Below are 17115 nucleotides of genomic sequence, written 5' to 3'. Positions count from 1 at the left end.
GTGCTCCCTCCCTCTCCTTGGCCCTGAGTGCTTTTTACCCACTCACTTGTATCCTGCATAGCAACGGAGCATAGTGGTTCAGAGCTCGGGCGATCTGGGTTCGAATCCTGTCCCAGTACCGAGTAGGACTGGCTGAGTGATCACTGGGTGATTCCTGCAGCCCCGTGTCCTCATTTGTGAAACCTCATAGGGATGTCTGTTGTGAAGACTGAAGGTCTCGTGTACAGGATGGGGTGAACACAGCACTTGGCCCATAGTTGAAATGTGCGTCAACTATTTCTTTAAAGGAACTCTCAACCAGGGGTGTGTTTTGCCTCCCAAGGAACACATGGCAGTGTCTGGACACATTTTTGGTTGTCACAGCCAAGGGGGAGGTGCGGCCGGCATCTGGTGGATAGGGCCCAGGGATGCTGCTAGGTATCCCACGATGTACCGGACAGCCCTCACAACCAAGAATTCCAGAATCTCGATACACCACGGTTGGGAGGCTCTGCTCTAAAGCATCCCTGGTGGTTCAGGGCAGCATGTGGGACATGGAGGTGGGGTCTTGCACCCCCCCACCCCCACCCCGTAGCTCTTTGCACCGTCATTCCTTTGAGCCCGCTGGAGGCCGATGGGTGAACCGGGAGGGAAGGGGGAGCAAAGGAAGCCGGGTATTTTAAACTTTTGAATTCTTGCTGTTTAGTCTTCTTCCCCACCCCCCGTTCTCTAACAAAGATATCACTCACTAGGATACCCGGTGGCTCAGTTGGTTGAGGGTGTGACTCTGGATTTTGGCTCAGGTCATGATCTCACGGGTCAGGGGATCGAGCCCCTGCTCTCTCTCCCCCTCTCCGCCGCTCCCTCGCTCGCTCTCTTTTTCTCTGTCTCTCAAAATAAATAAATAAGCTTGACAAAAATCACTTACGTCGTGTATATCACCTTACGTGTTTATTGAGTATCTGCCGTGCACCGGGTATGGTGCCTTGCGCTCTGTGTGTCCTCTCATTTTCACAGCCAGCCTGTGAGGCAGGTACCATTATCAGCCCCATTCTACAGATAAAGAAACTGAGGCTTATTGATGGGAAGGCTCTAAACTGTCTGAAATTCAGCCCCTGGTCCTTTCCCAAAACTCCTCCACCTGTGTCTCCCCATCTTACTGGACAGGGGCCCCCAGGCCTGGGAGTCCCCACCCGGTGCCTGCCCCACTGCGTGCCTCACCCGCCGGCCCTCCTGATGTCCTGCCCACTCCTGTTGCCTGGACCCCCGCCACGGCCTCGCCCTGCTTCCACCCTCACAGCCTCTTCTGCGTGTCTGAGTCGGACCCAAGTCAGATGGGGCCATGCCTCTAACCCGCTGCCTTTACTTACAGGTCAAGGGCAGGTTTTCCAGAGGCCTCCTCTGTCCTACTCATGCGCCGCGCTGCGCCCCTTGCGTGCGTTCCTTTCCCGTGGCCCTCCTTGCTGTTCCTGCAGCACACCCTACCCCCGGGGCCTCCGTCCAGCTCTGCTCTGGGCTCCCACGGCCCACTCGGTCACCTTGTCCAGGCTCTGCTCAGGAAGGCCCACCTGGCCACCCCACGCGCCTGGTCCCCTCCCCCCAGCTCCGTTTTTTTTTTTTTTTTTTAATCTATTTTAGCACCTGTCGGTCACCTTCCTCTGTTCGCACTGTATTATTTCCCATTGATTTGATTTTTATTTTGTTTTGCCTGCTCTCCTCTCTCACCAGACTACGTAGGGATTTTTTGACTGTATTTTCACTGATCTATCCCAATGCATACAAGGTGCTCCATACACTTGTTGATTGAATGACACCCCCCCCCCCCCCCCCCCCCCCCCCCGGCCACTCGGCAGGAAGCTCAGTCGGCAGGATGCTAATTCTTCACCTTCGGGCACGATGCCCCTCCGTCCAGGGCACAGTGTCTCCCAGAGCAGTCGGTCACCACATTGTGGCCGTTTCTCCAGAATACTGCAGATGGTCACTTTGGTAGCAGCTTTATCTACAGGATGGCCTGCTCTACTCCGCAGCACCCGGGGGCTTCTCTGCGACCCGGCCCCTGGAGGCCAGGCCTCGGGCCTTGGCCGGCTCGCCTCCCACGCCCCTTCCTGCAGCCACAGGGGCGTCCGCGCTCTCGCACGGCTCCCATCCTGCAGTTCCGCCTGTGCCCACGCCGCCCATCCTCGCTGTCCCTTCTGTCACCCCCCGGCCCAAGCCCCTGCTCTCTCCTGGTCCAGCTCGGCCCCAGCCTCTCTTCCCGCGGCAGCCGCACTGTCTCATGAAGCTCAGACTCTTACCTGAGCCCCCCCTGCTTGACCGCCTCTCCTCACCCCTCGCGGGACCCACCCACGTGGTCCAGTCCCAGCCCACCTTGACACCTCTCACCCGACACCTTCTCTCTCTGGGTTTTTTAAAGACCAAATCTTTTCCTGCTTCGGGACCTTTACGTGTGCGTGGCCCCCCACCCACCTCCTCGCCGTTCAGGTGCCAGCTCAGGGGTCACTTCCTCGGCTGCCTCCCCTCCCGCCTAGGTCAGGCCCCTAGATGCACATCCTCGAGGCACCTTGCCGTTTACCTGGGTATGGCTTAAGACCCGCCTCCTCCTCACTCACTTGCCACAAGCAGATCACAGCTCTTGTGCTCACCTGTGTGTCTTCAGCACCTAGCACAGGGCCTGGCATATAGTAGATGCTCAATAATTGCTCAGAGACCATCCCGGTGCCTTCAGTGCCCTTCTCCTTCCTCTCCACCAGCAAACTCCTGTTCATTCTTCGAGACCCAGCTCCAGTTTCCTCCCCCTGGTGCTCTTGGCAGCCGGTCCCCGCTCCTGTGTGTTGTCACGGAGCTTTGCACCTCCCTGACTCTGCACTTACTACCCCGGGTCAGAGCCCCGGGTCTTTTCCTGGCGCTCCTGAGCTGCGCGGGGGGCAGTGCTGGGCACGGTATATCACCGGCAGTTGGCAGTCTGGACGTGTTTGGGTCTTGGCCTGACGCACCTCTTTGGCTCGTTGTTGCTTACTGTTTGTGTCGTTTTCCGTCTGCTTTGTGTAGTGTGAGTTCCTCGGCCACTCAGTCACTTCCTGGAAGGCAGGCTCAGTGTCACGGCCCCACTTTTTGCGTCTCCTATTCCAGGAGCCTGACACGGGGCTGTGCACACCTAGAAGGGTTTTAGTAAACCCTCCTTTTTATTTAATTTAATTATCTTATTTATTGAAAAATTTTTTTAATATTTATTTTTGAGAAAGAGAGAGAGAGACAGAGTGCAAGCTGGGGAGAGAGGGAGGGAGACACAGAATCCGAAGCAGGCTCCAGGCTCTGAGCTGTCAGCACAGACCCTGACGTGGGGCTCGAACCCACGAACCGCGAGATCATGACCTGAGCCGAAGTCGGAAGCTTAACCGCCTGAGCCACCCAGGTGCCCCTTATTTTTTATTTTAGAGAGAGAAAGCAGGGGAGGGGGCAGAGGGAGAGGGAGAGAGAATCTTAGGCAGAGCATGGAGCCCACCCGACACGGGGCTCAATCCACGACCCTGGGATTGCGACCTGAACCAAAATCAAGAGTTGGACTCTCGACAGACTGAGCTACCCAGGCACCCCAGTGAATCCTTCTTGAGTCAATGTCATATCTACGTTTATTTATTTACTATTATTTTTAAATGCCGTGTCTACTTAAGTTTGTAGGGGCCTTGGCAGTTTTGGGAGCCACCTTGACATCTTTTTTCTCATTCTGGAACATCTTTATAATTTGTGGGACCCAGTGCAGGGCCCCTTGTTCAAAAAGTAGTGAGCATTTCAAGACTGTGATAGCAGAGGTTTAGACCAAGGGTGGGGCTTCTAGGCCTCAGCTCATGAAGCCGGCCCTGATCTACCCAACGAGGGAAGATACGGTAGATAGAGCTCATGATTTCCTTTTTACAGATGGCAAAATGAAGGGCCCAAAGGGCAGTGACCAACCTCAGCTGTGCAGCTGATCGGAAAACAGTTCTGCTCCTGGAGCACGCTGACTGTCTTATCCTGGCTCAGGGGCCCCCACAGCTTTGAGCCTCAGTTTCCTCCTCTGTAAAATGGGAGCATCGACCTGATCCTAAAATGGCAGCTAGAACAGCTGCAGGTGAATCCCTGGACGGTCCCATCGGGAACATCACCTCAGCTTGTGGATGCCTTCCCCCTAAAGTCACAGATACAAAGCTCTTCTCTGCTTCTGGGAAGGGCCCGAGTCCTACAGACAGTAGGAGGCTAATTGGCTTTTGTGGTAGTTGAAGAAATTAAAGCCCTCAGGAGTGGAAGAAGGCTGGCTTCTCATCTCTCTTTGAAGGAATGTGGGCACTTGGGTGGAAGTTTCCCCAGGGAGCCTTGGTATTTCGATGCTTTGATATCTAGAGGAACGAAAGAGAATTAATCGCTATAGATGCCCGTTCCCGCAGGGGTAGTCTGAGGGTGGAGGGAGTGGCAGGAGTGGGTGACGGGTCCTCCATCCGAGGGCCATTGCTGGTTGAAGAGAGACCCAGACTAGAGGCCAGAGGTTTGAGCAGCATCTACCTGTAGGGGAGGCTTTGGAAATCTCACTTTCTCTGGAAAAACACGTTTTCCTCAGCCCCTTGGGCTAGTGAGCATCTCTCTTTGCTGAAAAAGACAGTGGAAGAGGGGTCTCGCTGCTCCCCGAGGTCCTGCACCTCCCTTACAACAGGTTGCTCCAAGTGTTGGCCTCAGATCTCTGTCCTCACAGCGGGGCTGAAAGCTGGGGGTCCGCCTGTAACCGGGGACTCCGAGGTCAGTGCGCACAGCACAGGAGGTGACCGGGCCGGAGCGGCCGGGCACCACTCCCCAGTGCCCCCGCCTGCCTCTGGCCGTGCTCCTGCCGGGGGAACCTGCAAAGGGCCCGAACGGTGAGGTTGTGTGTCAGGGGGCAAAAGAGGAGAAGGAGAAGGCAGCGTTCTTTGATTCCTGCAAGAGGTGTGTTTGGGGCCAGTAGACCTGTGGCCAGGCGCTAGGTTGTAAATGACCCGCAACTGTGTTTTATGTTGTGTGGGGGGTGAGTTTATGTTCACACATGCAGCTACAGGTGCTCGCCGAGCACAGGACAGACGTAAATGCGTGTCCGAGCACAGAGCAGGTGGAGCCCGGGCTGTTTGGTGGGTGGGACGCCTTCTCGTGCAGGTTCAGGACTTGCCCATCAGCTGCCCTGGAGTGACTCACCCCGGTGACAACGTCTCTGAGCACAGCTCTCAGTTGGACTTGGTGACTAACCCAAGGAAGGAGGGTGCGTGGTGACCTGCTTCAGCCGGAAATGACAGGCGGGCATTAGCTGCGCTCAGCACCTTATCCCAGAGCCGTTGGTGCGGGTTCCCTGGGCCGGCCAGACACACAGGTATTTCTGGACTGCGACAGAACCCGTTGCCATGCGCTTCCTGCCAGTGCCGGGTCCCCATCAGCGTGGGGCGTGGGCGCCCGCTTCGGGCCCTCCCGGCTCCTCCCGTGACCCGTGTTCTGTGTTTCCACAGGGCCGCACCTGCCTATTTCTCCCCGGCCACAGCCCGCCCTGCGCAGTTGAGCAGCTGTTTGCCTGAAGTTAATTTCCAGAGGCAGGTAAGGACCCCAGGGGAGGGGCTTCTGGTAAAGGGCCCTAGAGCAGTGCTGGCTGGGGAGCAGGTCTCGGGGCCGGGCTTGGGAGCTCATCTCGCTTCCTTCCCCGCAGTGCCTGGTCCTGGCTCATTTCTGCAGCCCGTGTGGGTTCTTCCCGTCAGGGCTGTGCTACCACTCTGTCGCTTAGGCTAAGATGTGTACAGTCTCTGAATGAATATCGTGTGTTAAGTTCTGGGAATCACGCAATGATACATTGTAATTTTATGCAACGTGAACATTGTATAAATGTAAATGTACATTTTTTAAATGCAAGCACTTAAAATATATCGCAACTTTTTTTTAAAGTTTATTTATTTTGAGAGAGACAGAGGGAGCACGAGTCGGGGAGGGGCGGAGAGAGGGAGACAGAGACTCTCAAGCAGGTTCCGCCCTGTCAGCGCAGAGCCGATGCGGGGCTCGAACTCACGATATGGTGAGATCGTGACCTGAGCTGAAACCAAGAGTCGGGTGCTTAACCGACTGAGCCACCCAGGCGCCCCAAAATGTACCACAACCTAAAAAAAAAAAAAAAGGGTTGAACGAAAGGCAAGTGCTGGAACCCATGGAGCAGAGGTGGCTTGTGTGGGTCAGGGACGCTCTTGCTGGCTGGCCCAGCCTGAGGTTACCCACTGTTCTCCAGGCAGGTGTAAGACCACCCCGGGTATAAATGTATATTCCAGTTTTATAAATGTGGGTGTTCAAACAGCACGAGCTGCAAGTTTATAAATAAAAGTGAGTGCGGGTGGCTGTGTTTGTATCGAGGGCCACACATGCCTGTCAAAGGGAGGCCCGCTCTCAAAGCTGTTTATCAGAACGGGTCTGACTGCTGCACAGAACCCTCAGCCCTCCTGCTCTGGGACTCCTCCTGCACCACGACCCATCTCAAGTGCCGGCAGCCGCTTCACAGCTGGAGGCCGTGTGCAGCCAGAGGTCAGGTCCTTGCAGAGCAGGGCAGGAGCGTGCTGTCTTACGTGTGACCTCCACGTCTCCCACGGAATGCGGTGTTGCCTAAGCCACGGGCCACATTTGTCACTTCGTGCGGATCCCTCCCAGTGGCTGGGAGCCCCTGCCCCACTGTCCTCTCCCTGTCAGACTCCTTTCAACAGAGATGCGGGCTCCGCACCAACAGGAACGTGCAGGGTGTGGTGGGGAATGTGTCTGTGCGTCTGCACTGAATGTACTTACCTTGGTGTCTGAACTGCATTTGTGCCCATCAGCTGTGATTTTCTGGAATCGTACCCACTTTTTACATAACCGTGGATACCTGCAGCATGATCTATGGCCACAGGCCTGCACCCTCACCATTCATTTGGGGAGTTGATGGTTTCCTGTGTCTTTCCATTTTCCATTTTCTGGCCCCTCTATGCTTCTCCCTAGTCAGCTTCCATAATGGGAGTGTCTTAGGGGAGGGAGCAGGTCTGTCTCTGACTTGGGCGGTTGACACTGACATTTTCTGAGGATTTAGAATGGAAGTATCGGCACTGTAGACGATGGGACGCCTACAGAGCTAGCTGGGAGGCCATTAGTGAGAAGCATCATTACTTTTGCCTCTCACCGCTGAGGACTGAATAACTACTGTGTCTAAATTAGTTGCGGTTTAGACTCACGTGATTCAAACACATTTTAATGGAGACCAGTTCTTCATCCCTACAGGGGAGCATAAGAATTTTCAAATGAAATTAATCTGATACTTGTCAGATTTGTGATGAAAATTTAAGAGCGTGTTTGCTTGGATAGGCACCAGACCCAAACATGCTTTAATATACTTGTAGCATATCAGTGACTGAAATGGATGTGTTTTGGGACTGATTATGATTTACTCTCTTCTTTTTTTTTTTTTTTTTTTTTGATTTTTAAAAAATGTTTATTTATTTTTGAGAGAGAGAGAGAGAGAGAGAGAGAGAGAGAGAGACAGAGCATGAGTGGGGGAGGGGCAGAGTGAGAAGGAGACACAGAATCCGAAGCAGGCTCCAGGCTCCGAGCCGCCAGCACAGAGCCTGACGCGGGGCTCAAACTCACAAACTGCGAGATCACGACCTGAGCCGAAGCCGGACGCTTAACTGACTGAGCCCCCCAGGCGCCCCTGATTTTCTCTCTTCAATTATCAATTTTCTTCACATTGCCACCTCTGATGCAGGTTTCTGTTTGGGACGGAACCACGTAAACCAGTCGTGATGTTCTAGTCTGTTAGGATTGCAGGGTGCTCGTGGTGACATTCCGCCCTAATCCAGCCCTGGGCGCATTCCGCTTGTGCAGCGGCCCGGCAGAATCAGCTCAATAGTAGAGCTCAAAGAATACCAGAAAACCAGAATTTGGGGAAACGACAATGGTCTTCCCCAAAGCAAGAAGAGGCTTTGCCAGGGAAGCGTGCTGAATTGGGAGTCACCTGGCCCCAGAGACCCATTCAGGCCCCACCGACACCCCCGGGCCCACGACTGGGTGGTGTAACCTCCCCCCCCCCCCCCCCCCCCCGCCAGTAATCATAATATGAATGTGGGAGGTCCCCCAGACAGCGGGGCTACCATGGCAGAAGACCGCGGAATGGGATTGATCTGTACAAGATGCAAGGGGTAGGGTTGTTGGACAGAGCAAAATTCTGTAAAAGCAGACGCTGTAAATTGATTCACTCAAGCTCATGGTCACGCTCACACTGATCCACTCCTGTGGGTTCTGAGGCTGCATCTCTGTTGGTGGAAGCTTGGCCCGTCAGGAAAGGACGGTGAGGAAGGGGTTCCCAGTCACTGGGCAGCCAGGACCCCTACGTCCTGGGATGCTCAGCAAAACCAGATACATATCCTTGCCTCGGCAGAGCGGGCCCCGGAGTGATGGATAGATCTTGCTCTGGGACCCGGGACTGGGGTGTGGTTTGTGACCTAGGATCGCAGTAAGAGCTGGAACCAAATGGGCCTGTTGGGGAGTCGGGGAGGGGGTAGGCGCGGAAACTCACTGGAATTCTGGTTCTTTTGTACACGGTGACACCTAGTGGCTGGTCCCTGTACTTCAATGCTGTCTTTTCACAAGGAGAGAGCAAACTGACCACTAGTCCTTGGACACAGGACGGAGGTGGGAGACTTTCACTCCCCGAAGCCCTGACTCCCCGTTTGAAAGCTCTGTGGAGTGTTTCAGAAGTCCTCTGGGGAGCACCGTGGCCCAAGGCACTCCACTTGCTCGAATGGAAGTCCTTTGTCAAGGCTCAGTTTGGTTGTGCAGACTGGATTGGGTACTTTGGTCTGTTTCAACACGGTGACATTTGGCCCTAACTCAGCGTGGGTATTAGAGAGAGAGGGAAACTTGCACACCACGGGCTGTCTCGATTTTTCCATTCAGCCAACTGGGTGGTGTCTATTAAGTGCATGCTAGGCACGGTGCTGAGCTGTGGAGGACGGGGTGAGCTAGGCGGGCCCTGGCCTTCAAGTCTGGCAGGGGAGAGACAATAAGCAAGTACTCCAGCAGGGCACTTCCAGAAAATGGGAACGAGCCCGGGCTATGTGACCGAGTGGGTGTAGGGGGTGTGGGACACAGAACCTGCTTCGGCTATGCTGTCAGGGAAGGTTCCCGGGGAAGGCGTCCTTAAGCAAGTTGAAGGGTGAAAATAAGCCAGTCCAGGCTCAGGGGACACCCAGTGCAAAGCCTGCTGGGGGAAAGAGCTTCTTGGCATGTTCTAGAAATAGCCTGGGGTCAGGAAGGCAGAGCGTGAGGGGAGGCATGAGGAGAAGCAGGCCTCATGAGCACTCTGGGGTAGTGCAGTGGGAGGAAGTGAAAAGGGGTCAGTGTGAGAAGATGTCCCAGACCCGGGCTCCCAACAGAGACCCACTTGACATGCCTTACCCCTCTTTCCTGGTTACCAGCGCTCACTGGGCTCTTTTCTGAGCCCAGAGGGGGCGGCAGGTGGGTAGACAGTACAATGGGTTGTCTGGGGCTTCAGTGGGGAGAGGAAGGCCCCAGAAGGAGACCTGCTACCTCAAGTATACAGCCACTCCTTTGGCCCCAGCCTGCCAGCTTTTGAGCCTGTTGTGTGGACTTTTAGGACCAGAGCCCCTGGTAGCTTATGGGGACTGGACACTTGACAGGGACCTCCAGGGAGGCTGCTGCCCAGGACTGTGGCACATTTCTGAGTCTGCCCTTTGCCCGGAGAGCAGGGCTGCCTGGGAGAGCCTGCTGGTCCAGCGCTTGCTGGCCCCCGAGGATGGGCAGCGTGAGGAGTGTCCTTGGCTCGCGAGCCAGGCTCCCTGGGTCCCCCGAGAGCAGCTCCTTGGCAGCGGGGCTGCTGAGGCTCCACCCCCACCAGCTGCTGCGTTATTTCTGACTCATCCAGGAGTTACAAGCCTGTAACCCAAACCCCTCCACGCCCGGCTTCCTCTCTGCCGGCTCCTCCTAGAGTGAGGAGACCCTGGGACGGCTCTCCTGGGACCTCTCTGCAGGTTGGGTCCCTGCTGTACCCAGACACAGCTGCTGCCCTCAGGAGCTGCCCTCTGACAGGTGGGGTGGGCGTGCGCGCGTGACGGCAGTGAGCTCAGGTGGGCGTCTGTGCCCCACAGCCCGGGCCTGCCTGTCCCCATCGAGGGACTCCTTGGAGCCCGGCCCAGGAGCTGGCCTCTTGAATTCGTCAGGGGCTTCTGCTGAGGGGGCTGCCCAGGCCTTGGGGCTCAGTACTGATCTCATGGTTTCTCCAGCCAGAGGCGCCAGCTGGCTGCTTCTGGTCGTGTCACTTTTGCTCCTTCTGGAAGTTGCATGCTTGGAAAACCTGGGACACTTAGGGCTTCATTCAGCACATCCCCTGTGGCTGATAGCAGGGCTCTTGCTGGGGGGGGGGGGGGGGCTAGAAGGTCGAGCTGGCCAGAAGTCTGGGTCAGCTTAGACTCCCTGGGCCTGACAGCTCCTCGCAGAGGGTGCTGGCCGCCAGCGCCTACTCCGGGATCTAGCTGCTCAGTCTGGCTGCCTGGGGCCGGTGGGGGTGAGGGAGGAACAGGCAACTCACCACCTGCTCTGGGCTCTCAGAAGCGAGACCCTGGGGGCGCCTGGGTGGCGCAGTCGGTTAAGCGTCCGACTTTAGCCAGGTCACGATCTCGCGGTCTGAGTTCGAGCCCCGCGTCGGGCTCTGGGCTGATGGCTCAGAGCCTGGAGCCTGTTTCCGATCCTGTGTCTCCCTCTCTCTGCCCCTCCCCCATTCATGCTCTGTCTCTCTCTGTCCCAAAAAATAAATAAAAAAACGTTGAAAAAAAAATTAAAAAAAAAAAAAAAGAAGCGAGACCCTGCAGCACTGTGGGCTGCCTGACCACTCCTGCCCAGCACCCAGTCTGTGTCTGGTGGGTCTCGTCCCGAAGCCCGCTTCAGTGCCTCTCCTCGCTCCGCAGGAGTCCCCAGGGCTGGCCAGGGAATGAACCGCGAGGGGGCTCCCGGGAAGAGTCCGGAGGACATGTACATTCAGCAGAAGGTCCGAGTGCTGCTCATGCTGAGGAAGATGGGATCAAATGTGAGTGCCTTTGGGGTGCCAAGCAACGGGTCCTGCAGGGAGGGTGCTGCTGTGGGCAGAGCAGAGGGCCTATAGCCATGTCCTGTGGCAGCTGTGGTCTGCGGAGGGGGATGCTGGGCTGTGGTTTGGCTCTGTGGCTGATTCATGCCACTGAGAGCCCTTCCTGTCCAGCTCCAGGGGTACCGCTGGGACAGTCTTCCCATCCCCGTGCTGAGCCTGGGCCAGGTGGGTGTGAGCCCTAAAGGCCCTGACCTTCCCACCCTCCCGTCTCCCTGGGAGGTGTCCAAGGGGCGCTGGGCAGGACGGGCACTGAGAGGGCAGCACTGTTCAGAAAGAAAGGGATGGGCTCCCCGGGCAGGGCCTGGGCTTCCTCCTGGCCCCGTGCTGCACTGGAACCCAGTCTCAGATCTGATCCGAGTGGCAAGGCCTGTGGGCCCATGGACCAAGTTTGGGGTGGGGTCAGAGGGTGCTCGCTCTGGAACTGAAGGGTCAAGGGTCAAGAACAGGGGCCCAGGGATTACAGGAGCAGGTACCTTCTGGGAGCCGGTGTGCACTGCCCCTCACAGTGGCTGTCTCACCCTTGCAGCTGACGGCCAGCGAGGAGGAGTTTCTGCGCACCTACGCGGGGGTGGTCAACAGCCAGCTCAGCCAGCTGCCCCAGCACTCCATCGACCAGGGTGAGTCCCGGCCAGGGCGCCCCGCATGCCCTTCCCAGAGGCGCCTAGTTGGGTTTTCTGGAGAAAACTTAGCTCCTGGGGCAGACAAGGGAGGGCGGCTGCCTCCCGTCCCCAGAGCTGAGGCCCAGGCCCGGGCCCATCTCTTTCCCGGGGTGGGAGCCGAGGACCCAATCAGGTAATGGTGGGAGCCCTTTCTAGGCCCGGGGGAGGCAAGAAATGGAGATGTCCGGGGCCTCTGGTTTTTGCATTTCCTCAGCCTTTGGCTTGACCCCTGCCCACCCAGCACCCTGTCCAGGGAGAGCGTGAAACCAGCCTCACCTGCTAGGACCCGCCCTAGGCACCGGTTATGCGGGGAGCTGGTGTGTTCCTGGCTGCACCCAGGCGGGAGGCCCCGATGGCTCTGAGTGCGCGAGGTGTCCATCTGCCTGAGGGAGCTCTTTCTTTTCTGGGTGCCCTCACCCGATCGTAATAATGGGAGTGGGAAACATTTAAGTATTTATTGTCCAGCAGGCACATGGTGAATGCTGGATACACAGTTTCATTTCAACATGGGCAGCTACTGGTTGTGGGTTCTGAAGCCCATAAGTGGTTGCCCTGGTCTTACAGCCAGTCGCCAGAGGGCTCAGGATGCAAACTTGTCACTGCCCATCCTGGAGTGGCAGAGGGCTGCTGAGTGCTTGTGGGCTCTGTCGTCTGGAAGGCTTGCCCGACCCCGTAGCCCACGGCATCCTGACCAGCACTTCCATCTCGTCCTTTCCTTTTAGTTTTTCGCTTAGTTGGAAATATTTGCCATAAAATCGTGTGGCCTGTGGGGTGTCAGATGTGAGCTGGCTCCCGGCAGCAGGGTGATGAGGGGCGTGTGCTGACCCGTGGGGCCGAGGAGGAGAGCAGGTGTAGCACGCAAGGCCGCCTGTCTCGAAGCAGTCCCTGCTCTCCTGGATATCATAGGCCTCAGCTCTGGCGCAGGGCCCAGTTCTCCAGCTCTGACGCCGGGTGTCACCTGGCCTGTGCACCCAACTCAGCAGAAACGTACAGGGCGTCCCAGTAGCTCGGGCAGCAAATTGGGACAGCCACTCGCTGAGCACAACCTGCCTGGGCCACATTCGTGCCACAGCCTGCTGTATACCGACGGTTAGGGGCGGGGTCTGCCCTTCGGGGGTTTGGCTTCTGGGAGGGATCCTTTCTTTTTCTCTTTTCTTTTATCATATAAATATACAAATATATATATATATATATATATTTGTATATATATAATTTATTTAAGTAATCTGTAATCTCTACACCCACCATGGGGCTCGAACTCATGACACTGGGGTCGAGAGTCACACGCTCTTCCGACTAGGCCAGAAGGGAGACATCCTTTGTTATCCACAGCTGATCTGGGTTTGTAGCACGGTTCCCCCTTCCCCCCAGGCTCTTGAACCATATCTCCCTGAAACCCTCAGGCTTCTGGGTTCCTAGGACGTCACATTTTCTCCCACCCCGGTTTTAGGTCACTGAATCAACCAGAATTTGGGCTGGTGATAAGAATGCCTCTAGTAAAATGCTGTTAATGGAAAGAATCATAATAAGTTATAGAACTGTATGTCAATGTAGAAAACAACCCCCCGACACACACACTGTCTATATAAAGGACTTTAACTTTCCAAGTCACACATTTTCGTAAGACTAATTTTTTAACATTGCACATACGTTTCTTCTGTAAAATGGGGAATTTTTTTTTTAAATGTTTTTATTTTTATTTTTGAAGGAGAGAGAGAGCATGAGCGGGGGAGGAGCAGAGAGAGGGGGAGACAGAGAATTCGAAGCAGGCTCCAGGCTGTAAGCTGTCAGCACAGAGCCCAACATGGGGCTCGAACTCATGAACTGTGAGATCATGACCTGAGCTGAAGTCGGACGCTTCACCGACTGAGCCACCCAGGCGCCCCAAAACGGGGAAGTTTCTAAAAAGCATTAAGAGAACCCTCCATCTTGCCTAGCTAAGCCAGCAGTTGAGAATAAAAATGAACTCTGTGGAGTTAAGCCCATGGTGACCTCACGTGCCCTAAAGCATCTGGGCCATCAGGAGCGAACTGTGGCCTGTGAGGGTGACCCCAGAATCCGGGCCCTCCTCGGTGAGGGGTGTCCACGGGACAGCCAGGCAGGCCTCAGATACATCTCCCAGGGAACAGGCTGCTGAAGCTGCAACGGGACCCAGAGGAGGGTCTCTGGGGATGCTGGTGGCTGGGGTGGCTCTCTGCTGTTGGGGTTCCCTGCATACTGCCCCGGGTCCCCGCGGTTACCTCCGAGCTGAACCAAACAGGAAAACACACGCTGCAGAAAGCCCTGAGGATTCCCGTGGCCTGTGTAAGAGGAGGGTGGGCAGCAGTGCCGGAAGAGCATCATGTGTTTTGTGCCCCGAAGGACCCCGCGCGCAAATGCACAGCAAAACAGTTCTCGGCACAGTCTCTCCCACTGTGGGGGCAAAACCCTGAGAGCAGGACCCTGCATGTCTGCCCACACCGTGGGGCCAAACGGGCCTTGGCTAAAATTCTAGCCTGCCCACCTCATCTGTTGGCAGGGCCAACCTCAGCTGGTGCCGCAGGGATGCCGCTGTCAGGGGCCCAGGTGCTGTCCAAGTGTTAAAAGCCCTGGATCACTGCTTCCAGTGCCTGGGATCCCAGCATAAAAGACCCCTCAAAGGCCTGGGAGCAGTCAGGGTGGTGGGGGAGACAGTCGGACAGAAATCTGGTGTGAGCCCCTCCTGCCACGAGGTGGCGCTGTGTCTCAGCAAATGCCCAGCGCTCTCCTCCGCAGAGAGCAAAGTCTCCTTCAGCTCCCCTCTGGGGGCCTCCGACCATAGGGACAGAGCTCTGCATTGGTCTACTATCTTTAGACTGGCACACGCTTCCCCTCTGGGGCTGGAGGGGTCTGGTACTGGGGGCACTGCTTGCCCTCCCTGGCCCCAGAGACAAGAGTGGGCTCGGCATCTCTAGCCCCACGCCCGGGCCTCCCGCCTCCCTGGTCTTCCCCTGGTGAACATGTGTGCGGGATCTGCCGGGCCCTCGCTGGTGCCAGAGACCGTGCTGTGTGGGCCTGGCTGGCCTCTGCTGGTCTGAGACCACTCATGACAGCCTCCTCCTGGAAGCCCTCCTTCCCTTCCCCCGTCCTCTGTGATACACCTGTCTGTCTTTCTGTCTCTCCGTCCCCCCAGGCCCTACTGCTGCCCCCTCTGCTCACCGCCCCTGAGCGTTCCTTTTCTCACACCACCCTGGTGCCCTCGACATTCTGCCCTCCTCTCTGTCACACCTCCCCCTGGGGGTCTCACACGCTCTGGTCAACGCCCTCCAAACACACACCGTCAGCCCAGACCTTCTCCTGACCCCCCGGAACTTTACGTGCAACTCCCTACTGACCGTCTGGCCACAGACAACCCACGCTCAGATCCAGATTCACACTCGACCCACCGAATCTATTCTTCTACCTGTATTCTCGGTCGTGATGGGTGTATCACCAAAACTCCATGGCCCTGGGGACTCCTCTTCGAAGACCCAAGTATCTAGCAAATTATCAGATCCTTGTGATTCTCTTGCCTTAAGGCTCCTCAAATCTGCTCTGTCTTCTCCGTCTTGGTTTGAACCCTCGTTTTGTTCAGAGCACATATTCATTTTTGTCTTGATCGCTGCAAACAGTTCCCAGCATCTTGACTCCTCACCTTGTCCCTCCAGTGCACTTCCCACCCCTGGCTCAGCAGGTCTTGTCCCGACTTAAAATGCTGCCTTGTGGATGACGTCCAGCCCTGCTAGCATGATGAGCGGGACTCCCTGACACTTGACCTCACGCACCGGAAACACCCAGAGCCAATGGCTTTCAGCTTCTGTCTCAGGCTGGCCTTGGCGCCTCTGCATTTGCCTCCAGGCTTCCATGAGCTCAGCCCTGACCCCCAGCCTTCCTCTGCCTGTTGCCAGCCGGGCCAGGCCCTCTTGTCATTCCCATCCTGCACGTGCACCCTGGCTGAGCTACTCCCACGGTCTCCTGGTCGCCTCTTGAGCAACCCCGAGACCCTTGAGCTTGGGACTATGGCTTCCCACCTTGTATTTCTGGGGCTGCGTGCCCCCCCAACCGAGGCCCAGTGCACGCTTGGACAAATGAATGGGCCAGGCTCTCTTTGGGTCGGAGAGCCCACCATCCCCCAGAAAGGCAAGAATGTGGAGCCAATCTGAGTGCTGTCTCCTGCTCCCCGAGGGTGACCGAGCAGACCCTACAGCCAGGCAGGACTGACTTTGAGCCAGAGATCAATACCGCTCGGGAAAGGTCACCTTGCTGAGGAAGCCCAGCTGTAGGTGTGGGGGTCGAGAGCTGTAGCTTCCGAAGAGCGGGCTGGACAGAATGCTGAGCTCATTCCCTTCTTATCACCGGTGCTACTGTCTCCATAACACGTACCGATCCCTTTTCCTGGTTATGGGATAATGCATAGTCATTGAGGAAAACTGGGGAAAGGCAGGAGCAGCAGAGAAACCTGAACGATTGAATCCTACCGCACAGCTACGATCGCTGTTACCTTCTGCTCAGTTCCCCGTCAACCTTTTAAAACTATGTTTGTCGGGTTGCCTGGGTGGCTCAGGCAGTTAAGCGTTCGACTCTTGATTTCGGCTCAGGTCATGATCTCATGGTTCATAAGTTCAAGCCCTGTATCGGGCTCTGCGCTGACTACAGGGAGCCTGCTTGGGATTCTCTCTCTCCTTCTATCTCTGCCCTGCCCCCACTCCGTCTCTCTCTCTCTCAAATAAATACACATTAAAAAAAATTAAAATGTACTTGTATTCACAATCACAAATTGGGGACTGAATGGTATATATAAACATCTTAATATCCATTTTAACATCCATGTTTTACTTAACGGTAATTTTTTAAAGTTTATTTATTTATTTATTTATTTTTATTTTATTTATTTATTTTTTTAACGTTTATTTATTTTTGAGACAGAGACAGAGCATGAACGGAGGAGGGTCAGAGAGAGAGGGAGACACAGAATCAGAAGCAGGCTCCAGGCTCTGGGCCATCATCAGCCCAGAGCCCGACGCAGGGCTCGAACCCACGGACCGTGAGATCATGACCCGAGCTGAAGTCGGACGCTTAACCGACTGAGCCACCCAGGCGCCCCTAAAGTTTATTTATTTTGAAAGAGAGTGAGAGCACATTTGCGCGTTTGTGCAAGTGGGGGAGGGGCACAGAGAGAGGGAGAGAGAGAATCCCAAGCAGGCTCTGGGATGTCAGCGCAGAGCCTGACGTGGGGCTTAAACCCACAGACCGTGAGATCTTGACCTGGGCCACCAAGGCACCCCGACTTATGGTAATTTTAAAGTATTTTCCAACAATTTGCAAGAA

At 55.9% G+C, this 17115-nt stretch overlaps 1 protein-coding gene across 2 annotated transcripts in view; it reads left to right on the top strand.

The window, feature by feature from the left end:
- The window catches only part of CTNNBIP1 (catenin beta interacting protein 1), a 53417-nt gene that overhangs the window by 18882 nt on the left and 17420 nt on the right, over positions 1-17115 (top strand). Inside the window, exons 1-4 of one of the 2 annotated variants that reach the window (XM_043578489.1) lie at positions 2294-5344; positions 5478-5562; positions 10953-11071; positions 11658-11748. In XM_043578489.1, the coding sequence (XP_043434424.1) occupies positions 10976-11071; positions 11658-11748 (187 nt within the window). In that variant the 5' untranslated portion in view covers positions 2294-5344; positions 5478-5562; positions 10953-10975. Of the gene's footprint in view, positions 1-2293; positions 5345-5477; positions 5563-10952; positions 11072-11657; positions 11749-17115 lie in introns of those variants that run through there. The other variant, XM_043578490.1, reaches the window with a different exon arrangement.

This window comes from Prionailurus bengalensis, chromosome C1, assembly GCF_016509475.1.
Source record: "Prionailurus bengalensis isolate Pbe53 chromosome C1, Fcat_Pben_1.1_paternal_pri, whole genome shotgun sequence".
Lineage (NCBI taxonomy): Eukaryota > Metazoa > Chordata > Mammalia > Carnivora > Felidae > Prionailurus > Prionailurus bengalensis.
The sequence above is the reverse complement of the archived record's forward strand: the minus strand, read 5'-3'. Positions and strand labels throughout refer to the sequence as shown.